Source organism: Chrysoperla carnea, chromosome X (genome assembly GCF_905475395.1).
Source record: "Chrysoperla carnea chromosome X, inChrCarn1.1, whole genome shotgun sequence".
NCBI classification, from domain to species: Eukaryota; Metazoa; Arthropoda; class Insecta; order Neuroptera; family Chrysopidae; genus Chrysoperla; species Chrysoperla carnea.
Genome location: NC_058342.1, coordinates 11,791,181 through 11,811,021, shown reverse-complemented (window position 1 = coordinate 11,811,021; position 19,841 = coordinate 11,791,181). Strand labels below are relative to the sequence as shown.

Genomic DNA, 19,841 nt, shown 5'->3' with positions numbered 1-19,841 from the left:
TGATCTACTTCAGTTGGACACACTAATACAATTCTTTTTCCATTTATTTTCCCTAGGACTTATAAAGAAAATTTCTGAAGAGACTAATTTGTACATTGTACAGAAAGATCCCAATAGTACTTTTCGGGTGTCAGAGGAAGATATCAGGCAATTCATCGGTGTCGCATATATAATGTCTCTCGTACAGTTACCTAGAGTTACGAATCACTGGAATCCTGTACTTGGAACACCTCTAATAAAGGAGACCATTAGTTTAAACAAGTTTGAATAAAATTCGACAGTCTGTGCATTTCAATGACAACAACAAGAATCTTCCTAGAGAACATCCTGACCATGATCGGATATATAAAATACGCCCACTAGTGGAATCTTTGAATGAGGCTTATAGCAAAGTCCCAATTGAAGAACACCTTTCTGTGGACGAGCAAATGTGCTCGACTAAATCACGGAACACGTTGAAGAGGTACAACCCCAACAAACCCCACAAATGGGGCTATAAAGTTTATGTGTTGAGTGGTGTTTCAGGCTTTGCATATAAGACAGAAATTGAAACCGAGAAGGAAAATATCGTTTTAAATGGAGAGCCAGACTTAGGTGCATCATCTAACGTTGTCATCAGATTAGCTCGTATGATTCCAAGGCACCAGAATTTTAGGATTTATTTTGATAATTATTTTACGTCCCTTCGTTTATTGGAATATCTAGCCATGGAAGGCATTCTCAGTATGGGTACTATTAGAAGGAATAGGATTCCGGATTGTAAGCTGTTATCTGAAAAGATAATGGTGAAAAAGGAAAGAGGTTATTTGGAAGAATATGTAGCCGATGTCAACGGAATCGATCTTTCAGCTGTTGCATGGAAGGACAATAACGTTGTCACCCTGGCGTCTACCTTTGCTGGTCAGAAACCCGAAACTGATGTTCGTAGATGGGATAAACACAGTTCAAAATACATAAATATAAAGCGACCCAATGTGGTAGGAGAATATAATCGGCATATGGGTGGTGTTGACCTCCTTGACAGCATTATGGGCATTTACAAGATACGTTTGAGAAGCAAACGGTGGCCAATGCGTCTGTTTTACCATTACCTAGATTTAACGATGGCCAATGCTTGGATTTTGTATAAAAGAGTCACTAAATACAAAGATCCAAAATCAGCTTGCTTATCATCTGCAGATTTTCGTTTGGAGGTTGCTGTGACCCTCTGTAAACTGGGTACAAAACCTAGTACATCTACTCGGCGATCACTAGAAAAAGAGATCCAAGCAAAAAAGCACCATGGACCTGCTCAACATGTGCCTCCAAAAGCGGTTCGCCAAGACCAGATTGGGCACAAAGTACGTAGGATTTACCCATAACGTTTGTGAAAAATGCGGTGTCGCATTATGTTACACAAAAACTAAAAATTGTTTTAAAAACTTTCATTTATCGTAAATTGTTAATATACGATAAATTTTGTCCACTAACCTCAGTGTTGCCTGTGGGCAACACTCCCTATTTTTGAAATTTTTTCAATAAATATTCAAAATATAGAAAAATTAAAAAAATACGTATATTTTATTTTTATGTCATTATGTCAAATCCATAGATATTTCTAAAAAAAAATTTCATGAGTGATAGAGGGTTAAAATGTGAAAATACATAAAAATAAACCAACTCTTCAAATCATTTTCGCAAGAAACGGAGGTGGAAATAACGAATATAAAATCATTCAAATTCACCAAGACTCAATAATAATTGTAGGGCAACTGTGGTAACAGCAACAACTTTCTTAAAAGCAAATGTAATTTTGAAATACTATTGAATTATCTAGAATTCTAGACAATTCTAAAAAGAAAAAACAATATCTTTTTATTACTCAAACAGAGATAAAAAACATATACAAGTAAAATGTATGCAATAGATTACACTTGAATGTTCTAGAATTTACTAGACTCTACGGTAAGTGATAATTGACTGTAACTATATAAACGACGCACAGTGTGCGACACAGACAGATAACAATACAGACTCTTCAAGTTAACTACAGTACAATATATAAGTTCATTTTAATCAAGTTAACAATCAAAAATAGTGTAAGCTCTTGTGAATCAATTATTGTAGTGAAATATTAACATCAATAAAAGAAATAGTTTTTTTTTTTTGTGATATAAATTGATCACTACAAATTGGTGACCCCGACGTGATTTTATGACCCCATTTTATCTATATATATAATAAAACTAAGTCGATAAAATGTGCGGGCCGATAAAACTTAAAAAGGAGTCCCGACACGATAAAGGGACTTATGTGGTGTGATAGCCCTTTATCCCTCCTCGAACAAGAAAGTTCCCGTTTTAATCTAAAGGGCATGTTTTTAAAGATATAAGGGACTTTCCGACCCTTCAACTTGGAAATTAAGTGCATTGGCGCCATCTGTTATCGAATATTTGAACTTCGTTCAAGACATCCAATAGTCATAGTGTATAGTCTCCATAGTGGCGCCATCTGTTATCGAATATTTGAACTTCATTAGAATACTCTAGAAGGTGTGAGAGAGAAATTTCTCGAATATTCTAGAGCCTAGCTCTCTGAATATATAAGAGCCCGGTGTCGCTCACCAGAGTTAGTTTAATTTGAACAGCGAAACGAGCGATTTCAAAACGAAAAGAAGAGAAGTTATCTGTGAGCCTTTATTTAGAAGTATCACGTGTGAGTATTTTTAATAGTGTGTTTAATTAACTCTCGATTTTGAAACGAAATAGAAAAAAGTTATTTGTGGGTTTTTATCGTGAAATTTCAAATGTGAGTATTTTTAATAGTGTTTAATTAATTCTAATGGTTTTTTTTCTTTAAATTGTAATTTTCTTAACCTTCAAAAAGTCGCGCGGCGTCGAATTGATGCCTTCTATATACTTTTGGCCGTAAACAAAATATCGCTCGACCGCTTGAAGGTTAAATATATTTTTTTTTGTCTCAACGTACCCCACGTTTCCGTTACAAAATGTTTATTTAATTTATATTTTATAGAATACAATGCCCAGACGTAAGAGAGGAGGAGATTTGGCCAGTTCTGCAGCGAAACGGCGAAAAAAAAAAGAATCTCGAAGAAATGAAACGGAAGAAGAGCACGAAGCACGTTTACAGAATCAACGGACCAGAATGAGTAACCTGAGAAGCACAAGAAGCGAAGAAAGAACAGCAAATAAAAGTACTGAATAGTCGAGAATTTTAAAAGATAATCTAACAAAGGAAGCATTCCACTACGAACCGACGAAAAAATATTACAATCATAAATACGTTGTTATTGGAAAAATGAATAACGTTTGCCAGTTTTGCCATGCAAAAAAATTCAGTAAAGAAACACCAGGTCTCTGTTGCATGAATGGAAAAATTCGATTACCACCAATTGAAGCACCTCCGCAGGAATTTCTGCATTACATGCTCGGGGAAACACTAGAATCAAAACACTTTCTCCAAAATATAAGATCATATAACTCCTGCTTTCAAATGACTTCTTTCGGTGCTACTTCGACTAACACTAATAGAAATGAATTTGAATATGTATTTTCAATTCAAGGGCAAATTTATCACAAAATAGGATCGTTACTGCCAATGTCTAACGAAGACCATAAATTTCTACAAGTATATTTCATCGGAAATGAAGAACAAGAAATTGATCAACGATGCACAAATTTTAATGGACTGAGACGCGAAATAATCCAAGATGTACAGAGGATCTTACACAAGTATAATCAACTGATTTATATATTCAAAACAACATTAGACCGCATGATTTCTGATGACTATAAAATTGTAATTCGAGCCGATAAAAGACCACGTGGAGAACACGAACGCAGATTTAATGCACCTCAGGTAGATGAAGTCGCCATTGTAGTTGTGGATAATGAAAATACAAGCCGTGACATAATTGTACATCGAAGAAGAAAAGGACTACAACGCATTGCAGAGACACACCGTTCATATGATGCTCTTCAATATCCGTTAATATTTCTGCACGGAGAGGACGGATACCATTTCAATATAAAACAAATTCATCCTGAAACAGGCATAGAAACAAACAAAAAAGTCACTTCTAAGGAGTTCTATGCTTACCGCTTAATGATCAGAGACAATGAAACATATAATCACATACTCAACACTCGCCGTTTATTCCAACAATTTCTGGTAGATATGTACGCAAAAATAGAAGCAGAACGGATGCTTTACATAAGATTGAATCAGAAAAAACTACGCACAGAAGAATACATCCACCTTCGAGACGCGATCATGAATGACGGCAATATTGACGATATTGGAACAATGGTAATCTTACCCTCATCATACATAGGAAGTCCAAGACATATGCACGAATATACACAAGATGCCATGACCTACGTAAGAAAATATGGACGACCTGATCTCTTTATAACATTTACATGCAATTCATCATGGCCAGAGATCAAAGAACAACTAAAATACGGACAAACCTCCATAGATCGACACGATATAATAGCCCGAGTTTTTCGACAAAAAACAAATACGATTTATTGAAGTCATCACAAAATATCACATCTTTGGAACTGTTATTTCATGGATGTATACAATTGAGTGGCAAAAACGAGGATTACCTCACTCACACAATCTCATATGGCTACACGATAAAATTTATCCCACGGATATCGACAAAATCATCCGAGCTGAATTTCCTGATCCACAAAAAGATCCGGAGCTTTACAACATAGTAGTGAAAAACATGATTCACGGACCATGTGGATCATTAAATTTCAATGCGCCATGCATGAGTGATGGAAAATGTACGAAAAAATATCCAAAACCGTACTTGGACGATACCAAAACTGAAGATGACGGCTATCCCAAATATAGAAGACGATCACCGAAAAACGGTGGCTTCACAGCAAAAATACGAATACAAGGCAGAGACGAACTGGAAATAGATAATCAATGGGTAGTACCGTATAATCCACTACTTTCCAAAATGTTCCAAGCACATATAAACGTTGAATACTGCAATTCAGTAAAATCTATTAAATATATATGTAAGTACGTAAACAAAGGTAGTGATATGGCAGTATTTCAAATAGTCCAAAATAGCGAACAAAATAACAGAAATGATGAGATCCTCATGTACCAAATGGGAAGATACATCAACAGTAACGAAGCAGCGTGGAGGATTTTTAGTTTTCCCATACATGAACGCGAACCAGCTGTGCAACATCTAGCAGTACATTTGGAGAATGGACAGAGAGTTTACTTCACAAAAGACTCGGCTAGAAAAATTGCAAGCGAACCACCTCAGAACACAACATTAACAGCTTTCTTCCAACTGTGTCAAACAGATCCATTCGCCAGAAAGTTATTGTATGTCGACGTCCCTATTTATTATACGTGGGACAAAACAAGGAAAATTTTTCAACGTCGGAAACAAGGAATGCCAGAGGAGGGTCATCCAGAAATCATAAAAACTAACGCAATAGGTCGAGTATTCACTGTACATCCAAACAATGCCGAATGTTTTTATCTCCGGATGTTGTTACACGAAATACGGGGACCAACAAGTTTTACAGATCTCAGGACCGTTAATGGCTACCTATGCCAGACTTACAGAGAAGCATGTCAACGCTTAGGATTATTGGAAAACGACAACCACTGGGAATTAACACTACAAGAAGCCACACTCACAGCTTCAGCTGAACAAATTCGAGAGTTATTCGCTATAATATTAACAACATGTAACCCATCAAACCCAAAACAGCTATGGGACTCTTTCAAAAGGAGTATGAGTGATGATATATTGTACCAAGTCCAACAAGCTAATCCTGAACTGACTATAGAATTCAATGACGAGATCTTCAATGAAACACTCATTCGCTTAGAAGATAAATGTTTAGCAATAAATAATCAGGCCTTAGTAGAACTTGGAATGCCAGCACCACAAAGAAATGCTTTTAGTGTGCTAAACTACGAAATTATGAAGGAAAAAAGTTACAACATCAATGAACTACTTGAATACATTGCTCACAACAAACCACTTCTCAATGACAATCAAAAAAAAGTTTACGACGTTATAATGAGCCGGATAAATAACAATATTGGTGGAATTATTTACTTGGATGCACCAGGAGGCACTGGTAAAACGTTTCTCATAAATCTAATACTGGCGGAAATACGTGCTAAAAAACTCATCGCACTGGCACTAGCATCATCTGGCATTGCAGCCACACTTATGGAAGGAGGACGAACTGCCCATTCTGCCTTACAACTACCATTGAATATAGCCGAACAACAATTCCCGGTATGTAAAATTTCAGGAAAATCTGGACGTGGTCAAATTTTAAAACAAGCTAAAATTATCATCTGGGATGAATGCACCATGGCCCATAAAAAATTTATAGAAGCCATGGACAGAACATTACAAGAATTGCGAAAAAACTCTGAAATAATGGGAGGAGCTCTACTCATACTCTCAGGAGATTTTCGACAAACACTTCCAGTTATTCCCAAGTCAACATCAGCAGACGAGATCAATGCATGCTTGAAAAAATCACATCTCTGGCCACAAGTACAAATACTGCAATTAACAAAAAACATGAGAGTTGAATTATCAAGAGATGAAACAACAGCACAATTTGCTAAAATACTTTTACAAATCGGCGAAGGTACATATCCTACTGACCAAACGACCGGCCTCATTGAACTTAATAGTGATTTCTGTAATATAGCCACTACTGAAGACGAACTAATCGACAAAATTTATCCAAATATTATTCAGAATTATACTAATGCAGAGTGGTTATTTCAAAGAGCAATTTTGGCCACTAAAAATAATATTGTTGACGATATCAATTTTAATATTCTAAAGAAAATACCTGGTGAAGAGAAAATATATAAATCGATCGACACGATGGTATCCATTGAAGAAAGTGTCAACTTCCCCACTGAATTTCTAAACTCTTTACAAGTACCAGGAATGCCATTACACTGCCTTCGTCTGAAAATTGGAACTCCAATCATACTACTCAGAAATCTCAACTCCCCAAAATTATGTAATGGAACTAGAATGATCGTAAAACAGCTATCGAATAATATCATTGAAGCTGAACTTATTTCTGGAAAGACCAAAGGACAGACAGTATTTATACCTAGAATACCTCTGATCTCTTCGGAATTGCCATTTCAATTTAAAAGACTGCAGTTTCCAATAAAATTAGCCTTTAGTTTTACAATTAACAAAGCGCAAGGACAAACTTTAAAATATTGTGGCATTAACCTCAAAGAATCCTGCTTCTCTCACGGTCAGCTATATGTAGCTTGCTCAAGAGTAGGAAATCCAAAAAATTTATGTATATATACTCCGGGCAATAAAATGAAAAATGTTGTTTATAAACAAGTATTGTAAATAATGAGAAAACGTTTTCAATAAACTTTTTTTTTACTTTTTACGTCATAGTTTATTTTTTTATTTCGACTCTACCACGTCATCTCATATCAACTCCCGGGCGAAGCCGGGTTTTTAAGCTAGTGTTTACATAAAAAGGAATAGTAACTTGATGTTACGCCTTATAAATCAAAGCGAGAAACAAAATGTCAAAAGGACCTCAGAAAACGAAAGGTTTTAGAGTGGAGAAAACTCCAATAGACAAGGATGCTGAAGAGGTGTTTGCCAGGCCTCCTGTACACCCCAGGAAGCCACCACCTCCACCCCCCCCCCCGGGGCCTACACATAACTCCACAACTTATACAGCACCCAACAACGACCCACTAGAAATTAAGGATGCCTTGGTTGATGGTATGGTTGGATTGACACCAATTCAATCTTTTCGTCACCAGCTCGATTATAGTGGCTTTCTCGATGTAGTTGATTCTACATTCGTTCAAATATGCTCATCATCTAAAGGTGCATCACAAACATTAACTAAACAAATGTTTAGATATTAATGTAATGTTTACTGGAAATGGATTTACTACATACTTCATTCAAATGGAGAAGATGACGATTTCCGTTATGAAGAGCTTTCAATGTCGATTCATGGTATCAAAGTACCAAAGAGCATTCAGACATACCTTGCCGGGATCGGTAAGATTACTGACGGCTCAGGAATGAAGTGGCGCCCTAAGATCCAACACCTGCCGCTTTGTGGACGGATTCCGAACCTACCCGATTTATTAACCGAGTCCTTCGGACCTATCGATGAACATCCAATATACACAACAACACCCAATCCTGCACTAGCATATATGTATTATGATGATGTACGAAATAGCTAACCAAAGAGCATCATTCTACCCACCATTACCAACTTTTATTTACAATGGTAATCTTCTACCCACAGAAAATATATTAGGGTATTCTGCTGTCACAAAACTTAAAAGTGTATAGATCAGCGGTGCCCAACCTACGGCCCGCGAGCTCCTAGTCGGATATTCGTAAATTATTGACCAAATACCGCCTATTTTTTAAATTTATTAAAGTATTTTCTGTGAATTTTATTAACTACAATATTTCTGATATTGTTATATGTATTTTGATTGAATAATTTGTATTTGTACATGACATCGGCATGACACGGTGTGTCATGCCGATGTCGACTAGTGCTGCCGCGAGTGGCCGATAGTCGAGGTGACTACAGAGTGAAGTTAGTTATAATCATGGAGTTACTTGTGGTAATTATTTCATAGGAGATGCTCACATATGTTTACATTAACTTTTGTGAAAACTTTAAGTTAATTTTTGATAAATAAGTTATTAAAAAATATAAATTTAATTTTGTGAAAGTTTTATAATATTGAATATTTTTACCCCAAATAATGTCGACGAAAAAACGTAAAGTGGATAGTGAGTGCCGCGTTTTTCAAGAGAAATGGACAAACATGTACTTTTTTGTGGCGCAAGGGGAAAAATGCTTATGCCTTATTTGCAAGGAAAGTTTATATATATATATTAGCACTTCAAGCCTCAAGGGCTCATGGCTTCTGTCTTTTTGACAATTTGCTTCCACTTTTTCCTGTTCAAAGCATCCTTCTTCCAGTTCTGAACTCCTATCTGCTGGAGATCTTCTATGGTGGACTCTAACCACCGTTTCTTCGGCCGTCCCGTCCTCCGCTTACCACCAACTCCTTGAGTGAGTAATTTATTCGGAATCCTTTCCTTTGACATCCTATGGACATGCCCCAACCATCGGATCCTGCGTGCTTTGGCAATTTTTACTATATTTGGGTCACTATAAATTTCGTATATGTTCTCATTTGTTCTTCTTTTCCATTGTCCACTTTCGTCTTTTTGGCCTCCAAAGATTCTTCGTAGAATTTTTCGTTCCCAAATCAATAGCTTATTTTCAATTTTTTTATTTACGACCCATGTCTCTGCTCCGTACAAAACCGTTGGTCTAATTACTGTCTTATATACTCGGACTTTTACCCTCCTTGAAACCATTTTGGACAGCATGACCCCTTTCAAAGAACTCATGGCTCTGCTTCCACTCTGAAGTCTTTTATTAATTTCGGGTTCTTCTTCACTTTTGTCTTCAATTATCACCCCCAAATAGTCGAATTGTCTTACTCTTTCGAATGCATATGCTTTTTCGGTCGATTGAATTTGTATACCATTTTCATTTTCCTCATTATGGTTTCGTAGCTTAAGATACTTTGTTTTTTGTTCATTTATGGTCAACCCGTACTCTTTAGCTTTATTTTCAAGGTTTTTAAACACAGTGATCAACTCTTGCTTTGTTCTAGTTATAATAGCTATATCGTCCGCAAAAGCTACAACCTGATGTCGAAAGTGGTTCACAGTTCCTTTGGTCTGTAATTTACATTCCCGAATAGTTACTTCCAGCACCAGATTGAACAGCATTGTGGACAACGGGTCACCTTGCCTTAATCCTTTTTGGACATTAAAAGCTTTTGATATTTTCCCTTCCCATGTTACTTTACTCCATGTTCTCTTCAATGTCATGAGTACCAATTCAATCAATTTTTTGGGTATCTTTAGCGTCGTCATAGCCTCTATCATTTTTGTTCTAATGATCGAATCGTATGCTTGTTTAAAATCAATAAATAAGATATGCAGTTCGAGATTTCTATCAAAGCTATCATTAATTATCTCTTTGACAGTAAAAATTTGGTCAATCGTTGATCTTCCCTTCCTGAATCCTCCTTGATACTCACCAATTACATCCTCCATGTAAGTAACTAGCCTAGATCTTAAAATCAGCGCAAACACTTTGTAAACTACATCCAGAAGAGAAATTCCCCGATAATTTTCACAGAGAGATTTGTCTCCCTTTTTATGAATTGGGCAAATTAAGGATCCTCTCCAATCTGTGGGTATAGTTTGTTCCTTCCATATTTGCAGGATGAGCTCAAAAATTCTTTTATGCAATACCTGACCACCTGCTTTTAACATTTCCCCTGTAATGGCACTTTCTCCAGCGCTTTTGTTATTTTTTAATGAAGAAATAATTTGCTCTAATTCTGACAAGGTTGGCTCTTCCAAGGTAACTTCCACATTTTCACATACCGGCTGAGAATTATTTACTGCAATGTCACTATTCTTTCCTTCGTCATCCAATAGCTCTTGAAAATGTTCTTCCCACCGTTTCAATTTCTGAGATATTTCCCCTATCATATGACCATCCTTACCCCTACAGTACGTGGCAGTTTTCAGACCATTTTCCCTGCTATTCTTAACTTCTTGGTAAAAATTTCTTAACTCATTGCTCATAAAATTGTTTTCAATCTTTTCAATTTTTTTATTCCAAAAATCCCTCTTCTTTGCTCTACAAATACGCTTTGCTTCCTTTCTCTTTTGGTTAAACTGTTCTCTGTTTTGGGATGAATTATCGTTATACAATTTAACTCTTGCCCTATTTCTCTCTTCCAAACTTTTTACACAAACTTCGTCGAACCAATCTTTCCCTTTGTTTGATTCATTTTTTCCAAGTACACATTTCGCTGCTCTTCCAACAACCGTTTGAATTTTTGACCACTTTTGTTCAATATTTTCTCCTTTGCTTTGCTCTTCCAGGTCCGCTGATATCATCATTTCAAACTGGATTCTCGTATCCTCCATTTTTAGTTTTGAAACATTGTATTTTTGCCTGATCACTTCCTTACCTCCCTGATTTTTAGGTAAATTTTGTTTTACTTTCGCAATAACCAGAAAGTGGTCGGAGTTACTAGCTGCTCCTCTGTAGCTTCTCACATCTTTAACTGATCTCATGTCTCTCTCCTCAATTAGCATATGGTCTATTTGATTGGAAGCATTCCCACTTGGTGAAATCCAGGTTGTCTTGTGAATATCCTTGTGGTCGAAATGGGTGCTTATTATTTTCATCCTATTTTCTCTTGCAAACTCAATAATGCATCTTCCATTTTCGTTGCTATATTCGTGCTTACTTTTGGCCCCTGTTACATTTTTATATATTTCTTCCCTCCCAATTTTCGCATTGTAATCTCCTATTATAATTTTGATATCGTATCTCGGCAAACTATTCACTACACTTTGAAGATCTTCATAGAAGGTTTGTTTCAATTCAATATCTTTTTCTTCAGATGGTGCATGGATATTGACAATCGATATTTTCCTATATTTCCCTCTCAATCGTATTCGACACATTCTATCTGAGTAAGCTTCGAAATCTACTACTGTCTTCCCTGCTGCTTCATTCAGGATGAAACCCGTTCCTAACATCCTATTTTCCCCTCCGCTTTTAAACAGAGTATGCTTCCCGATTTTCACAATATCTTTTCCTAAGAGTTTTGTTTCCTGTAACGCAACCACCTCTATTTTGTACTTTACCATTATTTCGGTCAAATTCCTGAGGGCTTCCTCTTCATATATGCTTCTCACGTTCCAGGTGGCAATTTTCATTTCTGGTTCCGAAAGTTTCTTATACTGCCGTTTTATTCTTCCTTCCTTTTTCTGATTTTCATTTTCACAACTTTTCAAATTCATATCCATTTTCATAGCTAATTTAGTTGTACGTCTACCGTTCGTTATGTCCTCTTTTACTTTTTTCCATCACGGCTTCTTGTTTGTTTTTCTAATCGATCATTTTCGTTACTCCATTTCCATTCTTCATCGCCGATTTTTAATTTTTGATACCCGATTTTCACCTGGTTACCCTTCTGTCCCTCTTGTGCAGCTACTTCCCTTATATACTTTTGAATTTCCCTTTCCCTAGTTGTCTGGTCGTTATTTATATATACTCTCTGATCTTTTAGGTCTCTTAATTTGCCTTTTTGTTCCATAACTTTCCATTTTTCTTCTATATTTTCGAACGAAACCAGATATGTTTCTTTCCCTAATCGATTTGCCGACGTGATTGCAGTTTCAATTTGTAAGTTTTCTTTGATAAAGTCCCGCATCACTTCTTTCAATTTATTTTCATTTTCTTTTACTACTTCCAAACCTGTAACCACCACATTTTTCTTTCTTTTTTCTTTATCCAATTGTTCGGTTTTCACGTTTAGAGTTGCTATATTTTTCTTAATTTTTTCATTTTCTAATTTTAATAATTCGTTTTCATGCTTCATTTTGCTGTTTTCATCTTTCAATTCTTTCATTTCACGTCGGATTTCTTGTTGCTCATCCTTAATTTGTTGCACATCTAATGATACAGCTTTCAACAGCTGGAAAATTTCATCTAACTTTTTATCGTTTTCCCGCATTTTCACTGGTGATCTTGCTATTTTTTTGCTTCCTTTAAAAGCTCCTAGATCACTTGGATCTCTTTTTCTTTTACTATCGTCTGTTGAATATTCATCATTGCTACTCATGATTTTACCTAATTGAAAATACGGACCTGCTCTTTTTTTTTTTTTTTTTTTTTGAACTTAAGATTGTTTGCGAAAAGATATAATACCAGATCGACTCTTCGGAGTAATATATCTTATCAGTGCAGCTTCGATTTATTAATATTTGTTATGATTTATACCTTAATACTTAAATTTTCTTTACTTACATAGAAATAAAATAAAGATATCGCTGGTCCGGAAGAAAAACGACACAAGTCTAAAAACCACTATTTTAACCTTTTGGTGCCAAGCGACTTCAAAAAAATAACTTTTTGTGCTAGAAAAACGTCACAATATTAGTGTTCTTTTTCGGCGCCATGGAGCAGTTATGTCGTTTATCATTATGGTGTGAACCGTTCCCCACTTAGGAAGAAGAACGACACACATCAGTTGTGCTTAAGACCTACTAATGAATGTACATGCATAATGTCGAGAAAAACGACACAAGTTGGTAAGTTGTATTTTTTTAAATAAATAATCATGTTTTATAATCGACAAAAACGACACAATTTGGGTTATGTCGTTTTTCATGATGCACAAGTTACATTATTACTATTTCTTGTACACACATACGTAAATATGACGTTTTTCTTGTGAAATGTCTACTATTATATGAGTAATATTCCGGATTAATCTCAAAAAGTGTCGTTTTTAGTGATTATGTTTTTAATAAACGAAAAAGTTATTGTTATTTTTGTGACGTATACTCAGCTCCAAAGAAAAAAACCGACAATAAAAAAAAACCATTTACAAAAAACTCGATTTGGATAGTCTGTGTAAGAATTTTTAGACTTTTAGTTAATAATTGCTTTAATATAATTAATTATGAATAAAATTCTTGCTAACTAACTATATAAAAATTCATATGCAGACAATCGAAATCGAGTTCTTTGTAAATAGGGTTTTTTTTAGTGTCGGTTTTCTTTGGAGCTGAGTATACATAGGAAATAATTGTAGTCAAGTCTTATGGAATAATGACCAGTATTTGCACATTTTTCAGGAAATCCAAGCGAGCGAAGTAAACTTCTTATGCTACTTGCTAAGAAGAATATGCAATGGACAATAAAGGGTGATAGTACAAACCTGGAAAGTAAACGCATTATGGCGGTCCTTTCTACCGGACAAGCAGGTAATAAATTTGAATCCATTTGCCTTTAGGTTGGCATTTCTTCCTTACATGGTTCGGTATTTTAAAAACCAATGCGTAATTCTTACAGAGACCGATGAGACTGCCCTTACGGAAACTTTGCCGATCGGAGTGACTTCAACAACAGTTTCAGAACTTCAGTCTCACGAAGCAATGAACGAGAGTGGAAAGTCTGATCTCACAGAAACTTCTGAGGCTACGATGTTTTCTGTGGCACCAGTTCCTAAACAAGGGCTTGCTCCCGATACAAGTGATAAAAGCGATTTTAGTGACGATGATAGCGTGAAGGACCCAGACTTTCTTGTCCCTAAGGATGACATGCCACCTTCTGATGTCACCACTGATGATACTGATATTGATGATGATAATAATGTGGTAATTCCGAAGAAGAGAAAAACAAATTCTGCGACTGAAATAGTTCAGAAAGGAAGAAAAAGAGTTCGACATGAAGAGAAGTGGAAGAAGACGAAAGCTAAATTACTTAAGGCACATGGAAAAAGTTACACATCGTTCGGCAAAAGTACAAGTATAGTTTTAGCCAAAGAAATCGGCCCTGTTTGTGAAAATAAATGCAGACTAAAATGCTACCAAAATATGAAAGATGAAGATAGGACCCACATCTTTCAATCTTTCTATGCTTTAGGAAGCACTGAACGACAGCACAGCTTTATATCGTCCAGTATTGAGGAAATACACCCCAAATACGAGTATAAGCGAGAAAACAGCAAGCGAATTCCCAATAACGCATTTTTTCTCCATACTCGAGACAATGTACGTGTGAGAGTTTGCAAGACTTTCTTTAAGAACACACTTTCAATTACTGATCGGCCAATACGGACGATTTTGACAAAAAAGAGTTCTTATGTGTTTCAAGACAATCGTGGTAGGCATGGAAACCACAAAACTGTTCCTGAAGAGATAAAACAGTCCATTAGGAACCACATTGACAAAATCCCACGCATTGAAAGCCATTACTGCAGGGCAGATTCTAAAAAAACTTACATTGAAGGAGGAAAAACAATTAGAGACTTACACAGGGATTACTTAGAGGAGTGTCGTGAAAATAAAAAAACACCTGGAAATTACGTTATGTATTCGCGAATATTTAATGAGGAGTACAACATGGCTTTTTTTGTTCCTAAGAAGGATCAGTGTGAACTGTGCACATCCTACCAACATGCCGAAGATGAAGCTAAAGCCAAAATGCAAGAAAATTACGAAACTCATTTGATGGAAAAAGAATTATCCCGACAAGAAAAGACAACAGACAAGAATGGTGAATCTACCGTTGCTGTTTACGATCTACAAGCAGTGCTACCTTGCCCAATTGGTCAAACTTCCCCATTTTATTACGTTAGTAAATTAGCGGTGTATAATTTCACAATTTGCAATATTAAAAACAATGAGGTGCACTGCTACACCTGGCATGAAGGAGAAGCACATAGGGGAGCAATAGAAATAGGGAGTTGTGTCCTAAGCTATTTGTCTCTCTTAAATAACAAGAGTACTGCTCCAGAAGACGTAATTTTTTACAGTGACAATTGCGCAGGCCAACAAAAGAATCAATTTATTATAGGCATGTACCTATATGCTATTCAAAAGTTTCCAAATATTAGAAGCATTTCTCACAAATATCTCATAACTGGCCATACGCAAAATGAAGGCGACGCTGCTCACTCTATTATTGAACGGCAAGTTGCCAGAGCTAGAAAAGCAGGGCCTATCTATTTACCGGATCAGTATTACACCCTTATAAGAACAGCCAAGAAAACAGGAGACCCCTATATTGTTCATGAATTATGCCACAAAGATTTTATAGATATAAAGCAACTGACGAAAGATCAAGGAATCCAAATTAAAATACCTTTAAAAGATATTAAAATTTTAAAAGTAATCAAAGAAGAGCCAAACACTGTATATTATAAAACATCTTTTGGGTTCCCTGAATATGATGAAATAACTGTCAGCAAGAGAACGCGATCACAGAATGTTAAAGCAAAGCCAGCCTACCACACGAAGGTCGGAATTACCGATTCGAAGAAAAGGGGACTTCTTTCATTAATAGAAAAAAATTGTGTACCTCAGTGCTATAACAATTTCTACAGTAGTTTGTAAAGAATTAAAATGAATTTCCTTGTACTAAGGCCCCTATCAGACGCTACGTCTTTTCGCCGTGCGCCGTGTAATTTTATGTGATTTTATATTGTGATGTGTAACAATTTTATGTGATTTTTACAACAATAAAAAGATAGCCTATTTAAAAGCATTATTTCTTCCTAATTTTTTAGAGATTACTACAGACAAAATAAGTAGGTAGGTAAGTAAAGGGCAGACAAATTACTCTGCAGTCCTGAAGATCATTTTTTTGGCATAATCTTTCGTCATAAGTGCTGTCTTATGTTCAGATATGAAAGCATGAAAAACGTCACAAGTCAAAGTTGGTTGACTAATTTTATTCCCCATCTCACAATTTTCATTATTAAAAGTTGAAAACATCGTAACCGCATTTCAATAGTATATCCTTAATTTTAATCGCCTAAGGGTTCCGCAAAAATTCTTATCATTAGCTGTACAAAAAAAAAAGATTATATAATAAACTTAAATGTCTCCTCCTGAAAAATGTATCATTTTGACTTGTGCCATTTTTCTTCCGGACCAGCGATATGTCATATAAAGTTTGAGGTTATTTAAAACGTCAAAATTTACATTTCATTTCAGACTCAATTAAGTTAGTGTAAGTACACAGATTTTATTAATTTCAACTAAGAATCACTCACTTTTCACTTTCTGATAACTACTCGTGGCACAGTAAGCTCAAAACGTTCCGAAATCGAAATAAGTTTTGGAGTTTCGTACCACAGTACTTTATTCACTCAATACCAGAACCGGACTTACAAGGAAAGTTTATCTGTATTTAAAGAACATAACATCAAACGACATTACGATTCCAAACATAAGCAGACATATAACAAATACGTCGGTGTGTGCCGCGAAAATAAAATTACAAATTTACAAAGTGAAATTGGCGGATTAACCAAAGTATTTAACAACGCGAAAAATATTAATGAGTCGATTGTGCGAGCTAGCTATCGAGTAGGTCACATAATAGGCAAAGAAGTTCATCCATTTTCAGATGGGGAATTTGTTAAAAGGTGCTTAATGGCGGTAGTGGAAGAAGTGTGCCCGGAAAAAAAAAGTGCATTCGAATCTGTGAGTTTATCACGTATGACAATGACACGAAGAATAGAAGATTTAGGAAGTGATCTTATGGTACAATTAAAATCAAAAGCAAGTCAGTTCAAAATGTTTTCCATTGCTACAGATGAATCTACGGACGTGACTGATATTGCGCAATTGCTTGTATTCATCCGTGGAATAAATAATAGTTTTGAAGTTACGGAGGAACTTGCTGCAATGAAAAGTATTAAAACAACTACTACGGGTGAAGATTTATTTAAGGAAGTATCCGAAATTTTTGATGATCTTAACCTTGACTGGAATAAATTAACGGCCATAACTACAGATGGCGCTCCATCTATGGTTGGTCGGCACAATGGGCTAGTAGCCAGATTAAGGAAAAAAGTGCTGGAATCAAATGGATCACCGCCGTTGGATATACATTGTATCATTCACCAACAAAATCTTTGTGGAAAAATTTTAAATTTAGATCATGTTATGAAGGTAGTTACTAAATCCGTAAATTTAATAAGATCATATTCTACGAATCACAGAATATTCAAAGAATTTCTTTTACAAATTGGAGCCGAATATGGTGATGTGGTTTATCATAGCGAAATCCGCTGGCTGAGCCGCGGTAGGGTACTACAGCGATTTTTTGATTTGAGACATGAAATTGATATATTCTTTATTGAAAAATCAACTCAGCTCCACGAACTAAGTAACCCTGTGTGGCTGTGGGATTTAGCTATACTCTGTGATTTAACTGCGTATGTAAATGAACTTAATCTCAAATTGCAATGCAAAGACAAACTTATTTCCCATGTATATGCTGATTTATGTGCGTTTCAAACAAAATTAAAGCTTTTCATACAGCAAACGGAAAAAGGACAGTTGACGCACTTTCCGACTTGCACTGCTTTACGTAAAGAAAGGAAAAATGATCATTTTCCAAGTGAAAAAATTACCAAGATGCTGCAATTACTCAGCAAAAGTTTCGAAGATAGATTTGCAGATTTTCACCGGATTAAAAATGAAATACGCTTGTTTGAAAATCCTTTTACAGTGGATGTTTCTACGGCGCCAGGTGATTTACAATTAGAATTAATTGAATTGCAATGCCAAACACCATTACAGGATCTTTTTCGCGAGAAGTCCTTACCAGATTTTTATGCAGCGTTAGATTCTTATCCGAATTTGAGAAACCTTGGAATGAAAATGACAACGGCGTTTGCAAGCACGTACATTTGTGAACAAACATTTTCAACTTTAAAAAGAGCCAAACCAGCGTCTCGCGCTCGACTTTCAGATGATCACCTTCATTCCATATTAAGGATGAACGTCACTCAACTTGAACCAAATATTAAAAAATTAGTTTCTGAAAAACAACATCAGACTTCACATTAATAAATCGTGAGTACAGATTTTGTTCTTTTGAAATTTTAACCTTTTATGATTTCATTTAATTCTAAAAATAAATTAAAAAACGCAACATTTTCATAAAATTTATAAATATTTAAAAAAAATGAATCAGCACAAACATATTCGTGAATTCATTGAAAATGTTGAATTTTTTTCAAAGGTGTTACTAAGATATGCAATTATAAAGAATCCGGCCCGCGAAATCGTATGTCATGATGAATCCGGCCCACGGACAAAAAAAGGTTGGGCAACCCTGGTATAGATGTTAACCTACTCACATGCTGGTATTTATGCCAGTTTTCCAAGAGAAGGAAACCAACAGAATGAACCAGAGGAACCACCTCTCGTAGCTGATGCAGAAGAAGTCGAAGAGCAACAACCGCCAGAAGTCGCACAAGATGCCGACCAACAACCTGAACAACCAGCAGACGTTCAATTCGATGAATTTGTAACCAATATCAAAATGGTAGCAGGAATCGGATTTACTACATACTACATACTAAATTGTTCACTACATAATACATCCCCCCCTTAATTTTCAAAAGCATTTTTAGATAAATTACAAACTTCTGAATTTAATTTTAATGGAATATCTTGAAAGCATTAACCAAAACGTATTCTGGCAAAAATTTATGGCTAATTAATGTGATAATGTAGAAAAATAAACTAAATTTTTTTTTTTTACAAACCATTTTCGGAAGGAGAAACGGGGGGGAAAATAACGAAAATAATCATTCGAACCCATCAAAAACCAGTCATTCAAAATACACCTCTCTCTTAGTTTTCAAAACCATTTTAGATAAATTACAAACTTTTGAAATTCCATTTTTTTTTTTTTTAATATCTTGAAAGCATTAATCAAAATTTATTCTGGCAGAAACTTTTGTTTAATAAATGTGATAATGCAGCAAAATTGATCACTTTTTAAAACCATTTTCAGAAGAAGAAACAGAGGGGGAAATAACGAAAATAACCATTCAAATTCATCAAGAGCCATTCAAAATACAGCTCTCCTCAGTTTTCAAAACCATTTTCTGGTAAATTACAAACTTCTTAATTTCATTTTAATGGAATATATTGAAAGCATTACTCAAAACGTATTTTAACAGACATTTTTGGTTAATAAATGTGAAAATTCAGAAAAATAAACCAGTTTTTTTTTAACCATTTTCATAAGAGGAAGCAGGGGGGAAAATAAAGAAAAGAATCATTATAATTAATCAAGAACCATTTAAAATACATCCCTCTCAAAGTTTTCAAAACTATTTTTAGATAAATTGAATTTCATTTTTAT

General features: G+C 35.4%; 3 protein-coding genes across 3 annotated transcripts; all 3 read left to right on the top strand.

Annotated features, from left to right (window-relative positions):
* Window positions 1–4,579: 4,579 nt before the first annotated feature.
* LOC123302914 lies at window positions 4,580–7,941 on the top strand. The gene is made up of 2 exons (XM_044886008.1): window positions 4,580–6,910; window positions 7,834–7,941. Exons 1-2 carry the CDS (start codon window positions 4,580–4,582, stop codon window positions 7,939–7,941), a joined length of 2,439 nt encoding a protein of 812 aa, XP_044741943.1.
* A 469-nt stretch (window positions 7,942–8,410) lies between these two features.
* Window positions 8,411–18,532, top strand: LOC123302913 (general transcription factor II-I repeat domain-containing protein 2A-like). The gene is made up of 3 exons (XM_044886007.1): window positions 8,411–8,925; window positions 16,847–17,762; window positions 18,192–18,532. The coding sequence occupies exons 1-3, from the start codon at window positions 8,812–8,814 to the stop codon at window positions 18,530–18,532; spliced, it is 1,371 nt and encodes a 456-aa protein (XP_044741942.1). The 5' UTR covers window positions 8,411–8,811.
* Window positions 13,125–16,138, top strand: LOC123302336. Its single transcript, XM_044885225.1, has 3 exons — window positions 13,125–13,252; window positions 13,802–13,930; window positions 14,019–16,138. The coding sequence occupies exons 1-3, from the start codon at window positions 13,228–13,230 to the stop codon at window positions 16,061–16,063; spliced, it is 2,199 nt and encodes a 732-aa protein (XP_044741160.1). The 5' UTR covers window positions 13,125–13,227; the 3' UTR covers window positions 16,064–16,138.
* Window positions 18,533–19,841: the final 1,309 nt, after the last annotated feature.